At 35.3% G+C, this 19,040-nt stretch overlaps 1 protein-coding gene across 1 annotated transcript in view; it reads left to right on the top strand.

Annotated features, from left to right (window-relative positions):
- The first annotated feature begins 5,703 nt into the window (after positions 1-5,703).
- The window catches only part of LOC149802479 (uncharacterized), a 228,787-nt gene continuing 215,450 nt past the window's right edge, over positions 5,704-19,040 (top strand). The window contains exons 1-2 of the mRNA XM_089951718.1: positions 5,704-5,797; positions 9,008-9,273. Of these exons, the coding sequence (XP_089807844.1) occupies positions 5,790-5,797; positions 9,008-9,273 (274 nt within the window). The 5' untranslated portion in view covers positions 5,704-5,789. The remainder of the gene's footprint in view (positions 5,798-9,007; positions 9,274-19,040) is intronic.

Here is a 19,040-nt window from a genome sequence, read left to right as displayed (position 1 = left end):
TCTAGCACTCTTGATGACACCAACTGTCTGGGTTATTTTCTTTCTTGCAAGCCCCTATGTTCCACTTCTGTTTGTGATAATAACTTGTGATACTTCACATTTTCTAAAGTGGAAATCTTTACAAGCCGTACAAAATACAAAACTTATATGACTTTGGCTTTTGACACTTGCACAGACTCTTCACTTTATAAGTGTCACGAGAAAATTGTATATCCAATTTTTACCATTTTCAAAAACACGCACACACTTGCAACTTGACCAGAAATATGTACATCTTGTTTTGTGGATAAGTCACAGACAAGTCCAAGCATATATAGGTGATTATGAACGTTAGGAATATCCCCTCATTTTTTTCAGAAATATCAAAGCTTGTATGTGCATTTTCCCTTTTCCACTCTATATTAGTGCTTAGATTTGTTCCAAAAAAAAAAAGAAAAAAGAAACGAAACAATTTTGAAGAAGAAAAAAAACTGAATTTTGAATTCAGGTTTCTCTCTGTTTATAATTTTTTTTTCAAGTTGATGGTGCATGACAGAGTACGTTCGCCTACCTTTCCAAAGTGAGAGCCATTTCTTCACATGTCACTGCCTTTGTTAAATTCGGTTTCATTGGTTAGTTATCGTTAATCTTTAATTTTTTTATGCATTTCTTTTTGATAGAAGATTTAAGGCTTTCTAGTGTTGTAACGGTATTTATGTTGTTTAGTCTGTTGATGAAATTATCTATAGCAAAGTGCTTAAGATTTTTTCAGGTTTTTTATTATTTCAAGCCCTACAAAAGGAGACCAAGTTTGTCTTCAAAGGGGATTGAAGCTCTAAATTACACGGGCGTGAAGGAAAACATCGTTATGTTCATTCTAATCATGCTCGCCGTATCTCTTTGTGTTTTAGAGGTCATATTTCTTCTTAAGTAAATACACGCATCAATAGACAGACAGATTGGGTCATCATCCTTGAGTTTCACTGTACTTTCGGTTCTTTACTTCATACAAACCCCAAATTTATTAGTTTGAAAAAAAAAGATAACATGCCCCTCAATACTGTAACACATCTGTTCTGACTTTACCGATGTGAGTGTGAGTGTTTATGTTAAAATGTTTAAGTGAGATATAAAAAAAATGGTCAGCTTGAAAACGCGAACCAATACTGTGACGCTCAGTATTTTGATGTGGTAAGAAGAAATGGTACAACACACACAAAGAGGGCTTGTAAGTTCACATTTCAGTCTGTCTGCACTGTAATGGTAACAACGCAAGAACATAGGGATTATTATGCCACACAGTCCTAGAACAAAACAATGCATCACCCGTTGTAAGCCATTTCATTGGCTATACTTATTTTCTTACCGCGTTCACTTCGAATTGACTTGAGCAGCTATTCACACAGTGACGAGAATGGCCATGCTTTACTGGGTCTATCCTATAGGCGATTTATATAAAAAAAATATTTTAAAAATTTAAACTAATGCACGAACAATGGTTCCATGGGCGACCATTGTCCGTCTTATTGCAAAATACATCAACATTTAATTTAACCGTGCAGATCGCTAGAACAAACCTCTGATCATATACATTTTGAAAAGTGTTGTGTGACACGGATCGCCATTGTCGCTTGGTGTCTGCTTTCTTCTTCGAAAAGAGATCGTTTCGTCTTGACTATAAAAATTTAATTTGACTAAGTTTTACGCACTACTTGAACTCATACATTTCACGTTGTAGGTGTAAGCCGTCGTTCTCAGTTTTCTGGAAGTTCGTTTTTGCGTTTCTCGGATGTGATACTATTTTTTATGGACCGAACGAAATTTCTTTTGGCGTGAATCAGGACTCGTGGTTTTGTGGCAGAAATGGAGAGCATTGATTAAAGCCCAGTTATGTCGTCTTCGAAATCGCTGACACGGATTTGAACTAACACTTCAGGTTTTGTGTGAGGCGATACGGTACATCATTGCCTTTTACTTCCTCAATGAAATCGTTTCATCTTATTGCAAAATTACATTTGACTAGGTTTCATACGCAGCAGGTCTCTGTATATAAGGAGAGTGTCTTAGCGTCAGAGTATTCATTTCGCTCTCAAACGATCAAAGATGGAAGAGTCAGCACAGATCGACCTGCTGGTCAAATATTTGCTAAAAGTCATACGAAAACATAATTCACATGCGAAAGTGGCAACAAAACTTACTCTTTTGGTCGTTGATTTGATAAGAGTCATACGAAAGTGTGTAAGTGCTAATGAAGTTTGCTATATCTGCAAAGGTAAATGGGTATTTGTCTCCAGAATACCTGCTTCGTCTAAGAAAGAGAGACAAAAGTCAAGATACCTAATATCGTTGTCAGGAGAAAGGACACTGGAATTCAGAGTGCCCTACGAGAAAAGAGAATAAACAAAAACAAGACGAAACAGAGAAGAGGGATTCAGAAGAAGAAGAAATTGAAGATGATGAAGAACTTGTGCCAGTAAAGACATGGAAATGGAAAAATTGACAATGTGAGCCGATGCGTTGGCCCTGATGTGAAATTTCATACTACCTTCTAAAAGAGAATAGACCAGAAAGAACACGTAAGTGTCTCTTGGTCTTGACATTGTATAATAAGGATGGCGTGTTTTGTTTTCTACTCACACTTTATGAAATTGTGCCCTTTCACCTATCTCTATCCCTCTGGATCATGTTTTAGTTAGAATTGAAATGGAAGGATGTTTTCCTTCACGCACGCTCTTTAGGCATGCAAGTCGGTAAACAATAGTCAGTCTATTCCTCCATTATTTTGTGTGATGTTTCCTAAATCACACACTGATGCCATAAAATAACGGGTTAAATGGGTTTTGTAGTGTTGGGAGTGGGGGTGGGTGGGGTGTAGGTGTTTGGCAGAGTTGGTCATTGCAGGTGAGGGCTTAGGTGCTTTCAAAAAGCTTTTACTTCTTCACTCTGTGTTGATAGTATATTTGGAGTTTGTATGCGTTCGCGTACGTTTGTGTGGATAGTTTATTTGGGGTTTGTATCATCTCCCTTCTGTGTTGATAGTATATTTGGGGTTTGTATGCGTTCGCGTACGTTTGTGTGGATAGTTTATTTGGGGTTTGTATCATCTCCCTTCTGTGTTGATAGTATATTTGGGGTTTGTTTTTTCCTCTTCCCTCTGTATGTGTATGTGTGTATGTGTGTGTGCGTGTGTGTGTGTGTGTGTGTGTGTGTGCGTATGTCTGCGCGCGTACGTTGTGTGGGTGTGTGTATTGGTCTCTGTTTGTCCGTATAAAACTCACTTTATCCCTATCAGATACACTCTACCTACCTACCTGCAGTAGCGTGCATTCAGGTCAGCCACTTGCAACACTGTTGATATTTATCCCTAGTGTTCAGTACAGTGACGTCACTGACGCTGGAAATTTCGAGACTATAAATATCGACTTGGGGATTTCCACATTTTGTAGCTATACATATATACTAGAATTCATAAACAGGAACGTCACTCAAGCTGAGGCTATAAAAAGACAGTGGGATTTTCCAAAGGAAAAACCCACAAGTTGGAGCTATAAATAGATAGTGGGATTTCATAGGAATTTCAGCTGATTATAGATACATAGGTATTTATCCACGATCGTCACAGAAGTTGATATTGTAAGTAGTTACTAATTTTATCTATTTTATAGTGTGTGTGTATATGTGTGTGTGTGTGTGTGTGTGTGAGTATGTCTGCGCGCGTACGTTGTGTGTTTCTCTGTGTGTGTGTGTGTGTGTGTGTGTGAGTATGTGTGTGTGTGTGTGTGTGTGTGTGAGTATGTCGGCGCGCGTACGTTGTGTGTGTGTTTGTGTGTTTGTTTGTGTGTGTGTGTGTGTGTCTGCGCGCGTACGTTGTGTGTGTCTATTGGTCTCTGTTTGTCCGTATAAAACTCACTTTATCCCTATCAGATACACTCTACCTACCTACCTACAGTAGCGCGTATTCAGGTCAGCCACTTGCAACACTGTTGATATTTATCCCTAGTGTTCAGTACAGTGACGTCACTGACGCTGGAAATTTCGAGACTATAAATATCGACTTGGGAATTTCCACATTTTGTCGCTATACATATATACTAGAATTCATAAACAGGAACGTCACTCAAGCTGAGGCTATAAAAAGACAGTGGGATTTTCCAAAGGAAAAACCCACAAGTTGGAGCTATAAATAGATAGTGGGATTTCATAGGAATTTCAGCTGATTATAGATACATAGGTATTTATCCACGATCGTCACAAAATGGAACGAAAAAATTGAAAATGAAGAAGAAAATGAGAAGAGGAAGAAAGAAGAGGAGGAGAAGAAAAAAGAAAGGGAAGAAGAGTGTAGGAGATAAAATAAGAACTTGGTGGAGAAAAAGAAGAAATTAGAAGAAGAAGAAAACCCAAAGGCCCTTTTCAGGGCCAGCCATATTTCTCGAAAAGAGATAGCCTTTCCATTGCCTACCCCTTTTTTTTAAAAAATTTAAAGAAAAAAAATCCCATGTTAAATTCCCCTTGTCCGTAGAGTGACCCACGATTTATTGCCATGTTAAATTCCCCTTGTCCGTAGAGTGACCCACGATTTATTCCCATGTTAAATCCCCTTGTCCGTAAAGTGCCCCACGATTTTTCTCCATGTTAAATTTCCATTGTCCGTAGAGTGCCCCAGGGGTGTTTTTAATGGTAATTCCCATTGTCCGTAGGGTGCCCCCATTCACTACTCCTATTTAAAAAATCGAACTACATCAGCTCCTGCAACACATAACCGACTCTTTGTTTATTTCATGATAAATATTGTTTTTCTAAAAGGCCCTATGTTCGAGTATCGAATCGTTGTACCAGCAGGCAGTAGGGCTTACCTTCTTTTCAACATTAATTTTGATAATTTTGTCTTTCTATTTGTCCTGTACAATTCCTTTTCGTCCTGTAATTAATTGCTTATCATAATTTGGAACACCTTTCAAGCTTACACCGGTATTGACCCCACTTTAACCCAAATAGTCGAGTTATCAGTCATTTATTTTATTGAAGTAATTCATATTACCGTCTCGCAGTACTGACAATTACAAAAGACATTCTGGAAGTAAAACTAAATGAACACAAAAGCAAGAAAATATTAAATACGATAACGAAAAGAGAAGCGGAAAATCCAAATATGTAGTCATCTTGAATTTAAATACAAACTTAACTTATAACTAATTTACAAAGAGAGTTATGCCATTCCTCCTCAAAGACGTTAAATGTAATATGCAATCGGAGCGTACTGTAACAAAAAGCACCCCCCCCCCCCCGCCCCCAGTTATCTTTCTAACCGTCTTTGGACTTTTCTTTATTTTATTTCTTGAATTTTCTTTGTCCGTCTGCACACAGATCTGTTTTTCACCATTTGTTTTACTGTTTGGTCTTACACACGAAATGCCGATTGTAATAAAATCATCGACCCCGCCCCCTCCCGAAAAAAAACAACAAAACAAACTTTCAACTAAAAACAACAAAACAAACTTTCAACTAATTATTTAAGTTCTTACCGGATATTATTTATTTATTTTCAATAATTGATATATATTTAGCTACTAAAATATTATTGAAAATATAGAGAACATATAAAAATTAATTCACTGCTCGAATTGTGTTCAATATTATGGAAATGACGTTCTGCATATCGGGACGGTAACCTGAATAGAATTATTGACTAGCATAACGCGAGGAGTTCCGAATGGACCAGCGCGAAAACGAGGTAACGCGGGAATCAAAAATGAAACGGATGTTACGTGTTAATTCTCATTACTTTCTTTGACAGAAAGGAAACGAAAATGGCTAGGTATATCCATAATTTTAAAGCGATTAAAAAATTAGAAACAATTTTAAAACAGAAAATGAACATTTTATTCATGTGAATATATGATAGACATTGACCTAGATGGTTATGATAGTATTCCGGGGAATTCCCATCATTTTTCAAAACTGCTATTGTAAAGCCTCTGCTGAAGAAACCAACACTAGACCATAACGATTTAAAGAACTACCGCCCAGTTTCTAATCTCCCATTCATATAAAAAATCTTAGAAAAGGTTGTTCTGTCCCAGCTTGTATCGCATCTAAATTCAAAGTCTTTTAGCAATGTACAATCTGCATATCACTCTTGCCACAGTACTGAAACTACTCTTCTAAAAGTAGTTAATGACATTCTCTCTGCGTTTGATAGCGGAAAGGTTACAGTCCTCACCCTCCTTGATTTGTCTGCAGCATTTGACACAATAGACCATGATATATTACTTCACCGTCTCCAGCATGTATTTGGCATTCATGATGCAGCCCTACTGTGGTTCAAGTTCTACTTGGTCAACAGGACACAAATTGTGTCTGCAAATGGAATACACTCCAGCCCAGTTGATCTATGTTGTGGTGTTCCACAGGGGTCTGTTCTTGGACCTGTTCTCTTCATTCTGTACACTCAGTCGTTCTCAAGTGTCATAGAACATCATCCGGTGTCTCACCAATTGTATGCTGATGACACCCAAATATACAAATATAGCCACCCAACTGAAGTTGATGCTACCATCCAAGGTGTAGAGATGTGCATTTCTGATGTGAAATCATGGATGACATGTAACAAGCTACAGATGAATGATGATAAAACTGAGGCCATTCTGATCACAATACAAAGACTTTCTCATTCACATCCTTTACCTCAAACAATAAATATAAGCAACACCAACATTAAATTCACACAATCAGTATGAAACCTAGGTGTTACTCAGGACAGTACTCTCACATTGCACCAACATGTCATGAGCATGGCTGCATATCTTGAACTGAGACGCATAAGCTCAATTCGCAAATATCTTTCAGTTGATGCCACTAAAACACTTGTGTGCTCATTAGTACTTTCAAGACTGGACTATTGTAACTCAGTTCTGTCTGGTTCATCTCAGTATTTACTCCAGAAGCTTCAAAAAGTTCAAAACACAGCTGCTCGGATCATACTTAGAGTACCACGATCAGAGCACACCTCCCCGCTGCTCTGTACCCTACACTGGCTATCCATTCAATCCAGAATCAAATACAAAATATGTTCTCTGTGCTACTTTTCACTGTCCAACTCTAGTCCAACATACCTATCCGACCTCGCCCATGTGTACACACCAGCAAGATACTTATGCTCCTCTTTTGACAATTGTATACTCATTATTCCCACTATGAAAACAAAGTCATATGGACAGCGTTCTTTTGCATACCAGGGCCCAGCAACGTGGAATGAATTGCCCACTGAACTTAGACACAAAGACACAGTGATCACATTCAAGAGGGCTCTCAAAACTCACTTATTTTGACTGCAAGAACAAACTTAAAGACCTAATAATGTTTCCTACCTGAAATATTCTCAGCATGTTTTTTATTTTTTAATGTTTTTCTAATTTCATGGTGTTTGTTTTTGTAATAATATTATTATATGTTTTGTATCTTATAGGTGTTGTCTAATGTTGTAAAGCGCTTAGAGCTTCTAAAGATTAGGCGCTATACAAAGTCCTCATTATTATTATTATTATTATTAGTGGGTGTAGTCGACATATTATTGCTTGAAGCATGGTCCGCTCAATGCCAGTGACTTTCAGCATCGCACTAATAATTATTGGAACAAAGGTACAATCGTATGCCTTGTTTGATATAAATGAAATGTCCATTGGTGTATCGAACACAAATCCCGATTCAGGGGCTGACATTCTCTGCCCGTTACGAAGTTTTGACATGGGTTGGTGTAATAGTGAATTTGGGCCCTGGTTGAAAACATGGCCGAGGTTGTTTTCAGCAACAGACAGGATATTATCAGTTGTATAATGAACCATCTATGGTCAGTGTTTCCCTTTATCCTCATTTGCTCTTCCGAGACCCCCAGTTCATTAATTTGACCCCCAGTTTGATACCAAAGTTTGTTTTTTACTCTGTCTGACCCTCAGTTTTGACACAAAGAAGATTTTTTACTCTTAGTCTTGCACCCCTAGAGGGTCAACATCATGTATATTCAAGATAAAATGTTATTTACTTGTCGTAAGGATATCTATTAATAAAAATGATACATAGATTATATTTGAAATTAAGTTCGCCTGTTGCAAGAAAGATAAAGCTGGAAGTTCACTAGAATATATAAAATGATGGAATAGTGAAGTTGAACTACAATAATGCACATTAGTATCAAATAGAAATGCAGTTGTTTCTGACGAAGTTATTATTGTGATGTTTTAAAAAGTATTGTATTATGTCCACAAGATTGTCATATTGAATGAGTCGTATTTCCAGAAAGTGATCATCAACATACATATCAGTTAGAGAACTAAAATTTTATCACATGTTTATTATGCCAGAACTTTTATGTACAAACAATATGGTTTTAATTTGTACCATCCAATTAGGTGTCACTACAGTATAGCAAGAGTATGCAAAGCATAGGGGGCATACAAATCAATTTTTTATGCTATACATTAGGCAGGGGCCAATCAGTAAGCTATGGTTAGGGGCCCAGCTGTTCCACTGGGAAAAATAACTTATTTGTGGTGGATATGATGGAAGGAGGATGATATTGAATAAATATGAGAACTGTTAAGAAATGTGTTTCATCAGCAGTGTATTAAAATGAAACATGCCTAATGGAACATGACTTTGGCTTGAATGTCAGAACTGAGTATCCTTAAAATACTTTAAGAATTATGAAACTAAATATTAATAATTGGCTTTTTAACTTGAAATATAACCTAGTGATTGATTTCAGCCCATGAAAATTGAAAATCATTACATGTTTCTACTTGTTTTTGTATCTATTTTAAAATGATACGAAGTTTCTAAATTCATCTATTGGTGAGTACCCCACTTTAAAAGTACCTCCCCGGGGTCCTATGTATGTTTTAATGGAAAATCCCTTCGAATATTTTGGTTTCAACTATTTACCTTGGTATCTGTAAATATGTGACCAGCTTCAATACTTATGCAGAAATTATGTTTTTCTTGATCAGTTTTTGTTGTTTCTGTTTTACAGTCATTGGGAAAAGATACAGAAGGAATTGGATAATAAGATAAAAAGGGATCTTCTGGAAATATTTCCTCACATCAGTGAACAGGCTATACAGAAAAGGATCACCCATTACAGAAGCACCTGGGAATTTCCACTTAACACTCCACAGCTTCTTCAGCTGTGCATCACTGACTTCCTGGACATGCCGATGAATAAGGAAGATTTGCCATTGAAGGATACAGTAGATTCATCCAACACACTTGTGTCAGCAATTGAAAAAGCTTCAGTTGGTAAATATGATGCTAAGCAGATAGATTCTGATGGTTGGTTTTTACTTCAAGTCATGGCCATCCATCATGCATCCATCAACAGTTGTGCTTTTTTTTAACTTCTGAAAAGGAATAAAATATAATGCCTGAAACTCCAATTTAAATATGGGTGCTGATCCTCTTCAGGCTGAGGTTGTAATTGATGTTCAGAATGAGGTTGTAATTGATGTTCAGACTAAGGTTGTAATTCATGTTCAGACTGAAGTTGTAATTGATGTTCAGAATGAGGTTGTAATTGATGTTCAGACTGAGGTTGTAATTGATGTTCAGACTAAGGTTGTAATTGATATTCAGACTGAGGTTGTAAGTGATGTTCAGAATGAGGTTGTAATTGATGTTCAGAATGAGGTTGTAATTGATGTTCAGACTAAGGTTGTAATTGATGTTCAGACTGAGGTTGTAAGTGATATTCAAACTGAGGTTGTAATTGATGTTCAAACTAAGGTTGTAATTGATGTTCAGACTGAGGTTGTAAGTGATGTTCAAACTGAGGTAAGTGATGTATAGAAAAATATTCTCAATCTTTACATTTAATCTTGTTCTTAGATAAATCAGAGTCGGACATAATTTTTATTTTAGACACTAAACTGTGTTTTGTTACATTGGGTTCAAGTGTTTAGATACAGGAAGTAGAATTAAGTTGTTGTTCAACCCTTGGTGTCATTGTCTGCACCGATGAACACATGAGATTAATTGTGGTCTCATATATGAATATAACAAAATAAAAATACACAACCTATTCTAGAAAATGTTCTTCTGTAGCTTTATGACATTGATTATTTGAAAATGAAATTGATTATTTGAGAGATGATAATTTTTTTTAGATGTGCAGGATTCTCTGCAGTGTCTTGAAAAATGTGTTATATCAGTGTCCCTTCACATCATTAATAAATTTATATTCATGATAAAGGCTACTTTTTTCTTCACGTTTTTCGTGAGTTTTTCATTAGACTCCAGCCAAGGGGTGTTAGAACAGCTCATGTGTATTTTTAGAACGCCATGCATCATGGTGGAAGGCTTAATCACCTCCACTTTTGCTTCATGACAACGCTCCACAATGGAGCAATAAAATACTAACACATCAGCACTGCGCCTGTTTGGGACCGGCCATTTAATCATTTGTGGCTAAATTATTATTCAGACTGGTATTTTTTTTTATTTCATTCATCACAAGATAATTTTGTTTCATGTAAATGAAAGAATGGCATAGTGTCTTTTTTTTATACCACAAATCAGAATAAGACAATAGTTTTCGATCATTTACCCAACCTCCTTTAGAAATGGTCTCTCCCTGATAAAGACTTTGTTTCAATAGATGTTCAGCAGAAATCAAGGCAGTGACCATTGTAAACACTTGTACAATGCTAGCATCAGAAGAAGTCAATTTCAGCTTGAGAAAGGTGCATTTCTATCACAGGAATGACTTGGCACGTTGCATTTAATACATGTAACTTCGATTATGGTCGAGTCATTAACAGTAGAAGTTTTACTGATTGACCTTTGAATAGTCACTGAATAATGTCACTTATGGAAAGACCGAAACGTCGTGCTTGATTTAAAATCAGATACCATTTCGAAAATCATGTGATCTTAATTTCTGTCAAATATATTGGGACAGCAAAAAATTAAAGATAAAGTCTTGTTTATTCGGTACATTTACAGAAGGATGATCGCCTTTTTTTTGCAACATGTTTACACTTTTACTTTATTTAAAAAATATGAACAAACTTGCACACTGACTTGATGAACGTCACACAGTATTAATCTTCTCTTGAACAATTTAAATTTATTCTACTGTTTAAACGTGAAAAATAATCCTCTAACAATTAGGCAGTTAAATTCCATTTGGCAGCCACTTTTGTTTAAAACAAACTCCAACAAAAACAAGAGCAAATTCTAAATTTATGAATCACATAATGACCCATTCACTTGGCTGAATATACATACTTGTTCAGTTTTAACTACACATGGTCTGCCATTTAATTTATGGGGTTAGATTGTTCTTCTGACCAGTGTTTAGTTTTTGTTTCGTTCATTACAAAATAAATTTATTTCAGATAAGAAATGTTGTCCTTTTTATAATACTACTCTCAGGTTTAAAGCACATCTCTGTAATCATGTGATTGGATGCCAGAAGAAATAGTACTAGATATTACTGAGAACTCGTCAGGGCCAGATCAAGGCCTCCACCCCCACTAAAAAGAAACATACACACACAAACGTAGAGTAACTTGTCACTTGAAATTTGACCATTGTTTTGGGGTTTTTTTTGCTTATTTTTATTGTGTACTATGCACACTTTGAGTAAATGGATGCATATATTTTTGCTTTTGTGCTCTTTCGAGGAAATCTATGGCCCTTTTGAAATTTTGAAACGCTTGACCTGATCTGGCCATGCTCATGAGATAACTGTCGGAACTTGTGCGAAATTGTTTCACATCAGTCAAATGTGAATGCGAGTTTGTTGTAAAATGTTTGATGTCTGTCGTTTTTTTCCAATCTTTTCCATGCAGAGAGTGCAATAATACTGAATTTCATATGATATATTACAAAGTATATTGCGCGAAGTGCAATAGAAAAAAGGAAATGAATGCGATTTTATTGATCGAGAGAAATGATTAGTCAATCCCATGTCATCCACTGAATCCATTTTACTTGCAAAGCAGTATATAAAATACGGACATCCGCTAAATACTATTGAAAGAAATTGGTTTGTATGCTTTATTTATTTGTCTCAATAGTCTAAGGCTCCAGTGGTCAACTGAATTGAAATATTTAAACGTCTTAGATCTATATTACCAGTTGGTTATTGAGCGTCATTTCCATGACATTAGTTTTCTCTATTATGATAGAGTTTTGATTAGTTTTTTCTATCATGATGCAAATTTTATTTGTATCGTTTTCCTTACAAGAGCGAATAAATAATAGGACACATGTAGATACGGTCATGCAGAATGTCTTAAATTTGTTGAACATTTAAGGTCTGACAGTTTTCCACATTATTAATCATTTCAACAATGCGCTGATGTCAGATTAATTAGGAACAATTACCAAACACCCGATGTTAATAATGGAACCATAAATTCAGCTGTAAACTACAATGCAAATGGATGGTGCTGGCATTAAAAAAGTTGTTGCCACAAAATCTCCGACCTCATTATTTTGCCAATTTTAAAAAAATCTTGCCATTTTCATAATACAGTACTACCCATTTATCTTGATATCCCTGTTACCTTGGTAATATTGTCGACTTAAGTGGGGGAGGGCTTCAAAATTCAAAATGTTGCATACAAGTAAAATTTAAAGAGGTGACCTGACGTCAGTGAGTTGGATGTACACCGACAGAAAATAATTTAAATTTTGATGAATTGAAGACAAAACTAATCTGAAATACATGTGTGTATTGAAAACTTACAGTTGTGTAGCAGAATTCATAATGTGCAAAGCACTGTATATATATGAAAAAAATTCATAACATTGAGTATGGATCACATGTTAGAAAATGTATATGTCATTCACATCATGTTAGAAAGCACAAATAACGTGTATCAAGAAAAATAAATGTTGGTCCTCATTTGATCTTTATCCCACTGTCAACAGTTCATTAAGATATTCATGGTTACCAGTAGCACATGGCTTTATAGTTGTGTACTTGCCACATGTAGCAGCAGAGGAGCTGTACAGACTCTAATTGAAATTTCTCAAAAGTATTACTGAAAGGCTTCCTACAATAATTTATCCTGTAGAGATCTTATTTAGCCTCTAGAAGGCTTCTATAAGATAAACTAATTTAGAATAGGTTTTGGAGTCCACCCCTCTGCTGCTCCTTATTTTTATCAGATTTATTTATCGGGGTCATCCAAATATTTTGTCAAGGCCGATTCAATATCTTGTTTGTGGATCGTGTAAATTTATCATTATAAATCCATGTGGTGTTGATTGAGCGTGGCTAAATAAGTTTTTAAACTTAATAATATCCATATCACTGTTGCACCAAGTTTGATGAATATTTCTTAGCGTATGCATATCTACGCCATTAAAAACAGCTAGAATATTACAATTATCTCTAATTACCTTTGGAATCTTTGTGTATCGTTGAGTTACATAAATGATATCTGTATTTTTATGCCTGCTGCGAGAAAATATTCTGGCAGGATTCGCTTGTTTATCCAACATCACGTCATCGTAAACTACTAAATTATTAATATCTGCATCAAGATCATCAACCGATGGAGCTTCATTAATATCTGTAATAAACTTGATAATGTCATCACCTTCACTTAGCAACGATGCATTCTCGTTAAACTCTTTTAAAACATTATAGCATCACTGATCATCAACTGATGGTACAACTAATTGGTTTTTGTTTTTTCACAGCGGAAAAATCAATTACATCCATGATATAAATATACTATGGATCTATATTGTGTGAAATGTAAATCACGTACATCAACAATCGACCCCGTTTCAATTACAACTCGCAATAATAAATTAGCTATATCTGGCAAATGCGCCATTTGTGGCACAAAAAAATTTAGATTCATAAAAAAAAAGATTAATGGCGGTGATATTGCCGCAAAACTAGAATCGTTGCCTGGCGCTCCCTGGGCTAAATATCCTGGACAAAAACATATTCCAGGATATAATTACTGCGGTCCAGGAACACGACTTGATATTAGACTTGACGAAAATCATCAACCAAAACCGAATGAAACTCCGATAAATGCTATCGATCGAGCATGTTACATTCATGATATGGCCTATCAAAGTAAAGATCAGCAACAAAGACATCTCGCAGATTTAAAATTAATTCACACGCTAAATTCTATACCTAATAAATCTATCAGGGAAAGATTATCGACTTGGTTAATAAAATCAGCGATGAAAGGTAAATTAGTTTTAGGTGCTGGTAATTAATAATATGGAATCAATTTATTATTCTCCTGCTGGATTTTGGAAAGGTAAATCGGCAATTAATAAACTCGCTAAAGCCGCCAGGGTAAAGATTCCGGTTGCAGCATCATGGTTGTCAAAACAAGCTGTGTGGCAAATTTATTTACCACCACCAAGACAAATTCCTTTTGCTCATTTTGATGTTAGTATTCCTAATGAGGTTCATCAAGCTGATATAATGTTTGTTCCGCATGATATTATTGGATTAAAAACATAGAAGTATATGCTAACCGTAGTTGATATTGCTAGCAGAATCGCTAACAGGAAAAACCGCCGTTGATGTTGCAGATGCATTTAATAAAATTTATCAACGAGGACCATTAACATGGCCAAATTTACTTCAGGTTGACCCTGGTAAGGAGTTTTTAGGTGCTGTATCATATTTAATGAAACAAAATAACGTTAAAATACGACGGGGTCACACTGGAATTCATCGCGACCAGGCAATTGTTGAACAATTTAATAAAACTCTTGCTGAAAGATTATTTGGATATCAATACGCAAGAGAATTTATTCAGGATTCAAGATCATATGAGTGGGCCAGGAGACTACCAGAGGTAATATCAGCGATAAATAACGAATCAACAAGATCAATAAAGATGAAACCAGTCATCGCAATTACAAAAAACAATTATACCAATACAGAGACGTGATTTTTCAACACAGCCGGTTCTAGGTAGTATCATTGTAAGATATTTATATAAACATGCCGAACTCAAAGGTGGCAGAAAAAGAGCTTCTGACCCTATTTGTAGCATTACAACACATAGAATATCTGCTGTGACAAGATCAACAGGTAGACCAGCTATGTATATATTAGATTCTAATGCTCCTCAACGCGGGTTTACTCGTGAAGAATTACTTGTAATTCCCGCAGATACTCAGTTACCACCTAAATCACTTAACTAGCTCCGTGATTACGATTACACTCCAAACACGCCAATGTGACATTATCTTTTGTATGACCCCGATTATTATTTTTTCTATCAATAGTAAATTGTCTTGAATTATTTTTTTGATATTTTCATAACATTATGCAATTACAAATCTCGCAGTGATTTTGTTGTTCTTGCCGAAGAAATAATACAAATTCAACATCTAAGTCAAATGTGTAATTATTTTTTTTATCATATTGCTCATAACTAGATAATTTTTTCTTTATTGTATCATTGCAGGTTTTATCATCAACAATTATCGACGATAAAACAATTCTGCCAAGTTGAGATATTTCTCTAACTCGCGATACCGCTAAATAAATTAAATTTGACCACTCTATACGATTATCAACGATCCAAACACGTGTATCAGTGATAGTTAATCCCTGTGAAGAATGAATTGTCATTGCGTATCCTAACTTCCACGGGGATTTTTCTGTATTTAACGCGCGCTCAACAACATCATTATTAACTAAAACAACATCATTTAACACTAAATTTTGCTTTTCTTCTCCTGGCACATCAACATCAATATTTTGTCGCCGTGTATCTGTTGGTCAATAACAAAGTGGAACTTTCTCAGTAGGGAATTTTATTTTATGTAGTTTAAATAATCTTTGTTGAAGTTCATCACGAACTATTTTTCTACAAGCAACTTGGTCTTGGTCTCCATACATTTAAAAAATCCTTCATTGGTGTTTCTGTAATTATTTTTCTCATTGTTTCACATTGAATCTTATTTGGCTGCAACCGAATTAATTTTTTAAATTCAACTAGTTTATCATCAAGAGATCTGTAATAAGTATCAACTTCCTCGTAGTAATCAACGAAACTTTTTAACCAATCATGAGGAGAATCTCCTTCAATAGGATTAGGTTGGCCGTGATCTCTGCACATTATCACCGCGGTATTTCTCGTTGATAACCAATCGAGAAATAATTTTAACATTTCCAGCGGGATGGTACAAACTACATCAGATATAATAATTTTGTTTATATATTTTTCTCCCATTCTCGAAGAGGTCCAAATTCCACCACTATATTTGAAAAAGCTATGATATGTACAAGAATTAACTCCATGCTGCTTCATTTCTCGCGCAAATCTTTGTGTTGGCGTTAATACAATAATGTCCGAATTTTTAAATAATTCTATAACCGGCGTTGTTTTACCTGAACCACCTGGTCCATTTACGTAAATGAATTTATATCTTGATATTGGATCATTTACCGATGGTGCCAAAGATATTTCTGATCCAACGCCACGACAATACTCATTTACTTTAACATCAGCCGATTCACAATAACTAATGATATTTTCATTCTTAATTCGCCACGTTCCCCATGAATTATCTCCTGTTAATTCTGATACTTTTTCCTTATATTTACTATCGATAAAGAACGATTCAGTGGCTACTCTAACTGCGTCATTGGGAAACTTATTTACCATAGAAAGTAAATTTATACTTGCATACGCTAACAATGAAGACCTTAAATGAGTATATTGCGGTGATTCTCCCTCAATATAACTTACAATTGTTCCTAACTTTGTTCCATCGGCTAAATGAATAAGTTCTTGACTACAAAATGTATTTTTCGCAACTGTATCTGCAATAATCAAATCTGACTCAATATCATCTATAATTAACCTTGAATGATTTCTTCGATGATCATATGCACCACCTTGAGTAAATTTACCTATTATTTTTCTACCTAAATCTTTTGCAGATTCATGATCTGCCGGCAACGAGGTCAACATTAATGAATATAACATATATCGCAATAAAACTATTGGAACCCAACGTTTCTTGGAAAAGTGTTTTCCAAACCAAATATAACATATCTTATGAAGACCCTCAGCAAAGTCAAAAGATACAACGCGAGCGAATCCAGTTAAAGGAAAATCTGGCAGCGGACCATTAATTGCTACACGAGTCATTTCATGAGTTGGATGGCCAAATTGCATAAAATATTTAGCGCAGTTGCCCATACCTAGAAAACTTCCAGGATAACACATGACCATATCAACAGATATCGAGATGATTATATTTAGTATTCCACAGACCGCCGTGTCCGTATTCAATACAGCTTGATTGAACATCACTAAGAAAATCCCATCTAGTTGGTTTCCAAGAGTTTCTCTCACTAGCAATACAGGAAGCAACTGATTGAACCGTAAAACAGTTAGACAATAATTGTTCATCTACATTATATTTTTCCGCTAATTCTTTCATCTCGCATTGCAATGATTCTTTATGGTATAATTCACCGTTAGGTTGAACAAATTGATCGTATTTATCATCGCAGCGAAATAGCCACACCGATACTGAATCTGATTTACTTATTTTGTGAATAGATTCGAAAATATCTGAGGAATAAAATTTAACAACGCGATTCTGTGGAAATATAATCACTGAAGATGTCCACACATGACAATTATGGTCAGTTATTTCTCTAGGTAATCCTCATGATTTATTTACTGATGAGTACAGAATTTGTCCAGAAAGAGATTTTATCACGATGGGAAATTTTAATTTTGCTGATAACTTAGCTACATCGCTTATAGATGCTCCATCAGTTATTAATTCGGCCCAAGATATTATTTTTTCACGTCGTAGATCTGTTAATCCATTTCCGCGTTTTGTTTTAGTGAAATATTCTGTTATGTGTTCTGCTACACAATTTAATTTTACAGACATTTTCATCTGAGCAAGATTTCCAATATCGGGTTTGTCATTTAATTTATATATTCCATAAACAACTGTGGTAACAGGCTAAGATCTTTTGTAATATGGTTTGTCTAATCCAGTTAATAGTCCTGGTTTCGAATCTTTACTTAGAATGATAGTTTTTTTCCCGCTGATAATTGGATCGCGTTTATCTCGAGTTATCTAAATGTCAGGGTCATTTGTTTGTACAATAAATTTTATTCGAAAAATGTATTTTTCATCACCAAGTTGTTTAATTAGTTTTTTTGCTCGATTATCGTTCATGGTAAAATCAAATTCATTTGTCTTCCACGTGGACCAGACATGAGATGCTCCGTCAATATAGAATTCCTCCTTGGCAAAATCAACTTCAGGTAAAATTTCTTCAACCTCATCAAGATCAAATATTTTCATATTATATTTTAAACAAATATCTAAATAATAATGAATCATTGTAAACGATTCAGAGTTGATTCGTTGAATTATTGTAATAAATCATGCAGAAATGAGTTTTGTGGCGAGCGTTTACAATGTATCCGCAGAGGTTATCCGGGACCGATAAGATGTATCCGATGTTTTATCGGAATCAGAGGGAAAAAAAATTATGTTTGCAGGGGAAAACGTTATCGAGAACTAAAACGGCATTATGACAAAAAGGATGACCCTGATAATAGAATTATTAAATGCGAAGAAGATTATCTTGATCGATTTTCAACAAATATCAATTTAGACAAATGGATATTCTATGATGAGCGATATCTTTGCGAGGCATCCAACCATTGATAATTATGAGGTATTGCGCGATGATGTTGTTAGACACGTCAAATCGAAAAAACCGTTGGAAATATTGATAAATTTGGTTACCTTAAATTTACCGATCATAATACAAAAAAAGACTCATCATAATAATCGTTTCGTATTCGAGTGTCACGGCGGATTAATTGAAGATGGCCTTGTAATAGACCATATTGATGGAAATCCATTAAATAATTCGATATCGAATCTCCAAGCCATCACTCAAAGTGAGAATTCTGCTTGGGGAAATACCGGTGGAGGTAATAGAAAGCCTAAAGCAGTTAAATCAGTAAATTTAGAAACAAATGAAGAAATTATATTTCAATTGATGTATTCTGCTG

The sequence above is a fragment of the Sinohyriopsis cumingii genome, chromosome 3 (genome assembly GCF_028554795.1).
Source record: "Sinohyriopsis cumingii isolate HCF-2022 chromosome 3, ASM2855479v2, whole genome shotgun sequence".
In the NCBI taxonomy this organism is placed as follows: domain Eukaryota; kingdom Metazoa; phylum Mollusca; class Bivalvia; order Unionida; family Unionidae; genus Sinohyriopsis; species Sinohyriopsis cumingii.
The sequence above is the reverse complement of the archived record's forward strand: the minus strand, read 5'-3'. Positions and strand labels throughout refer to the sequence as shown.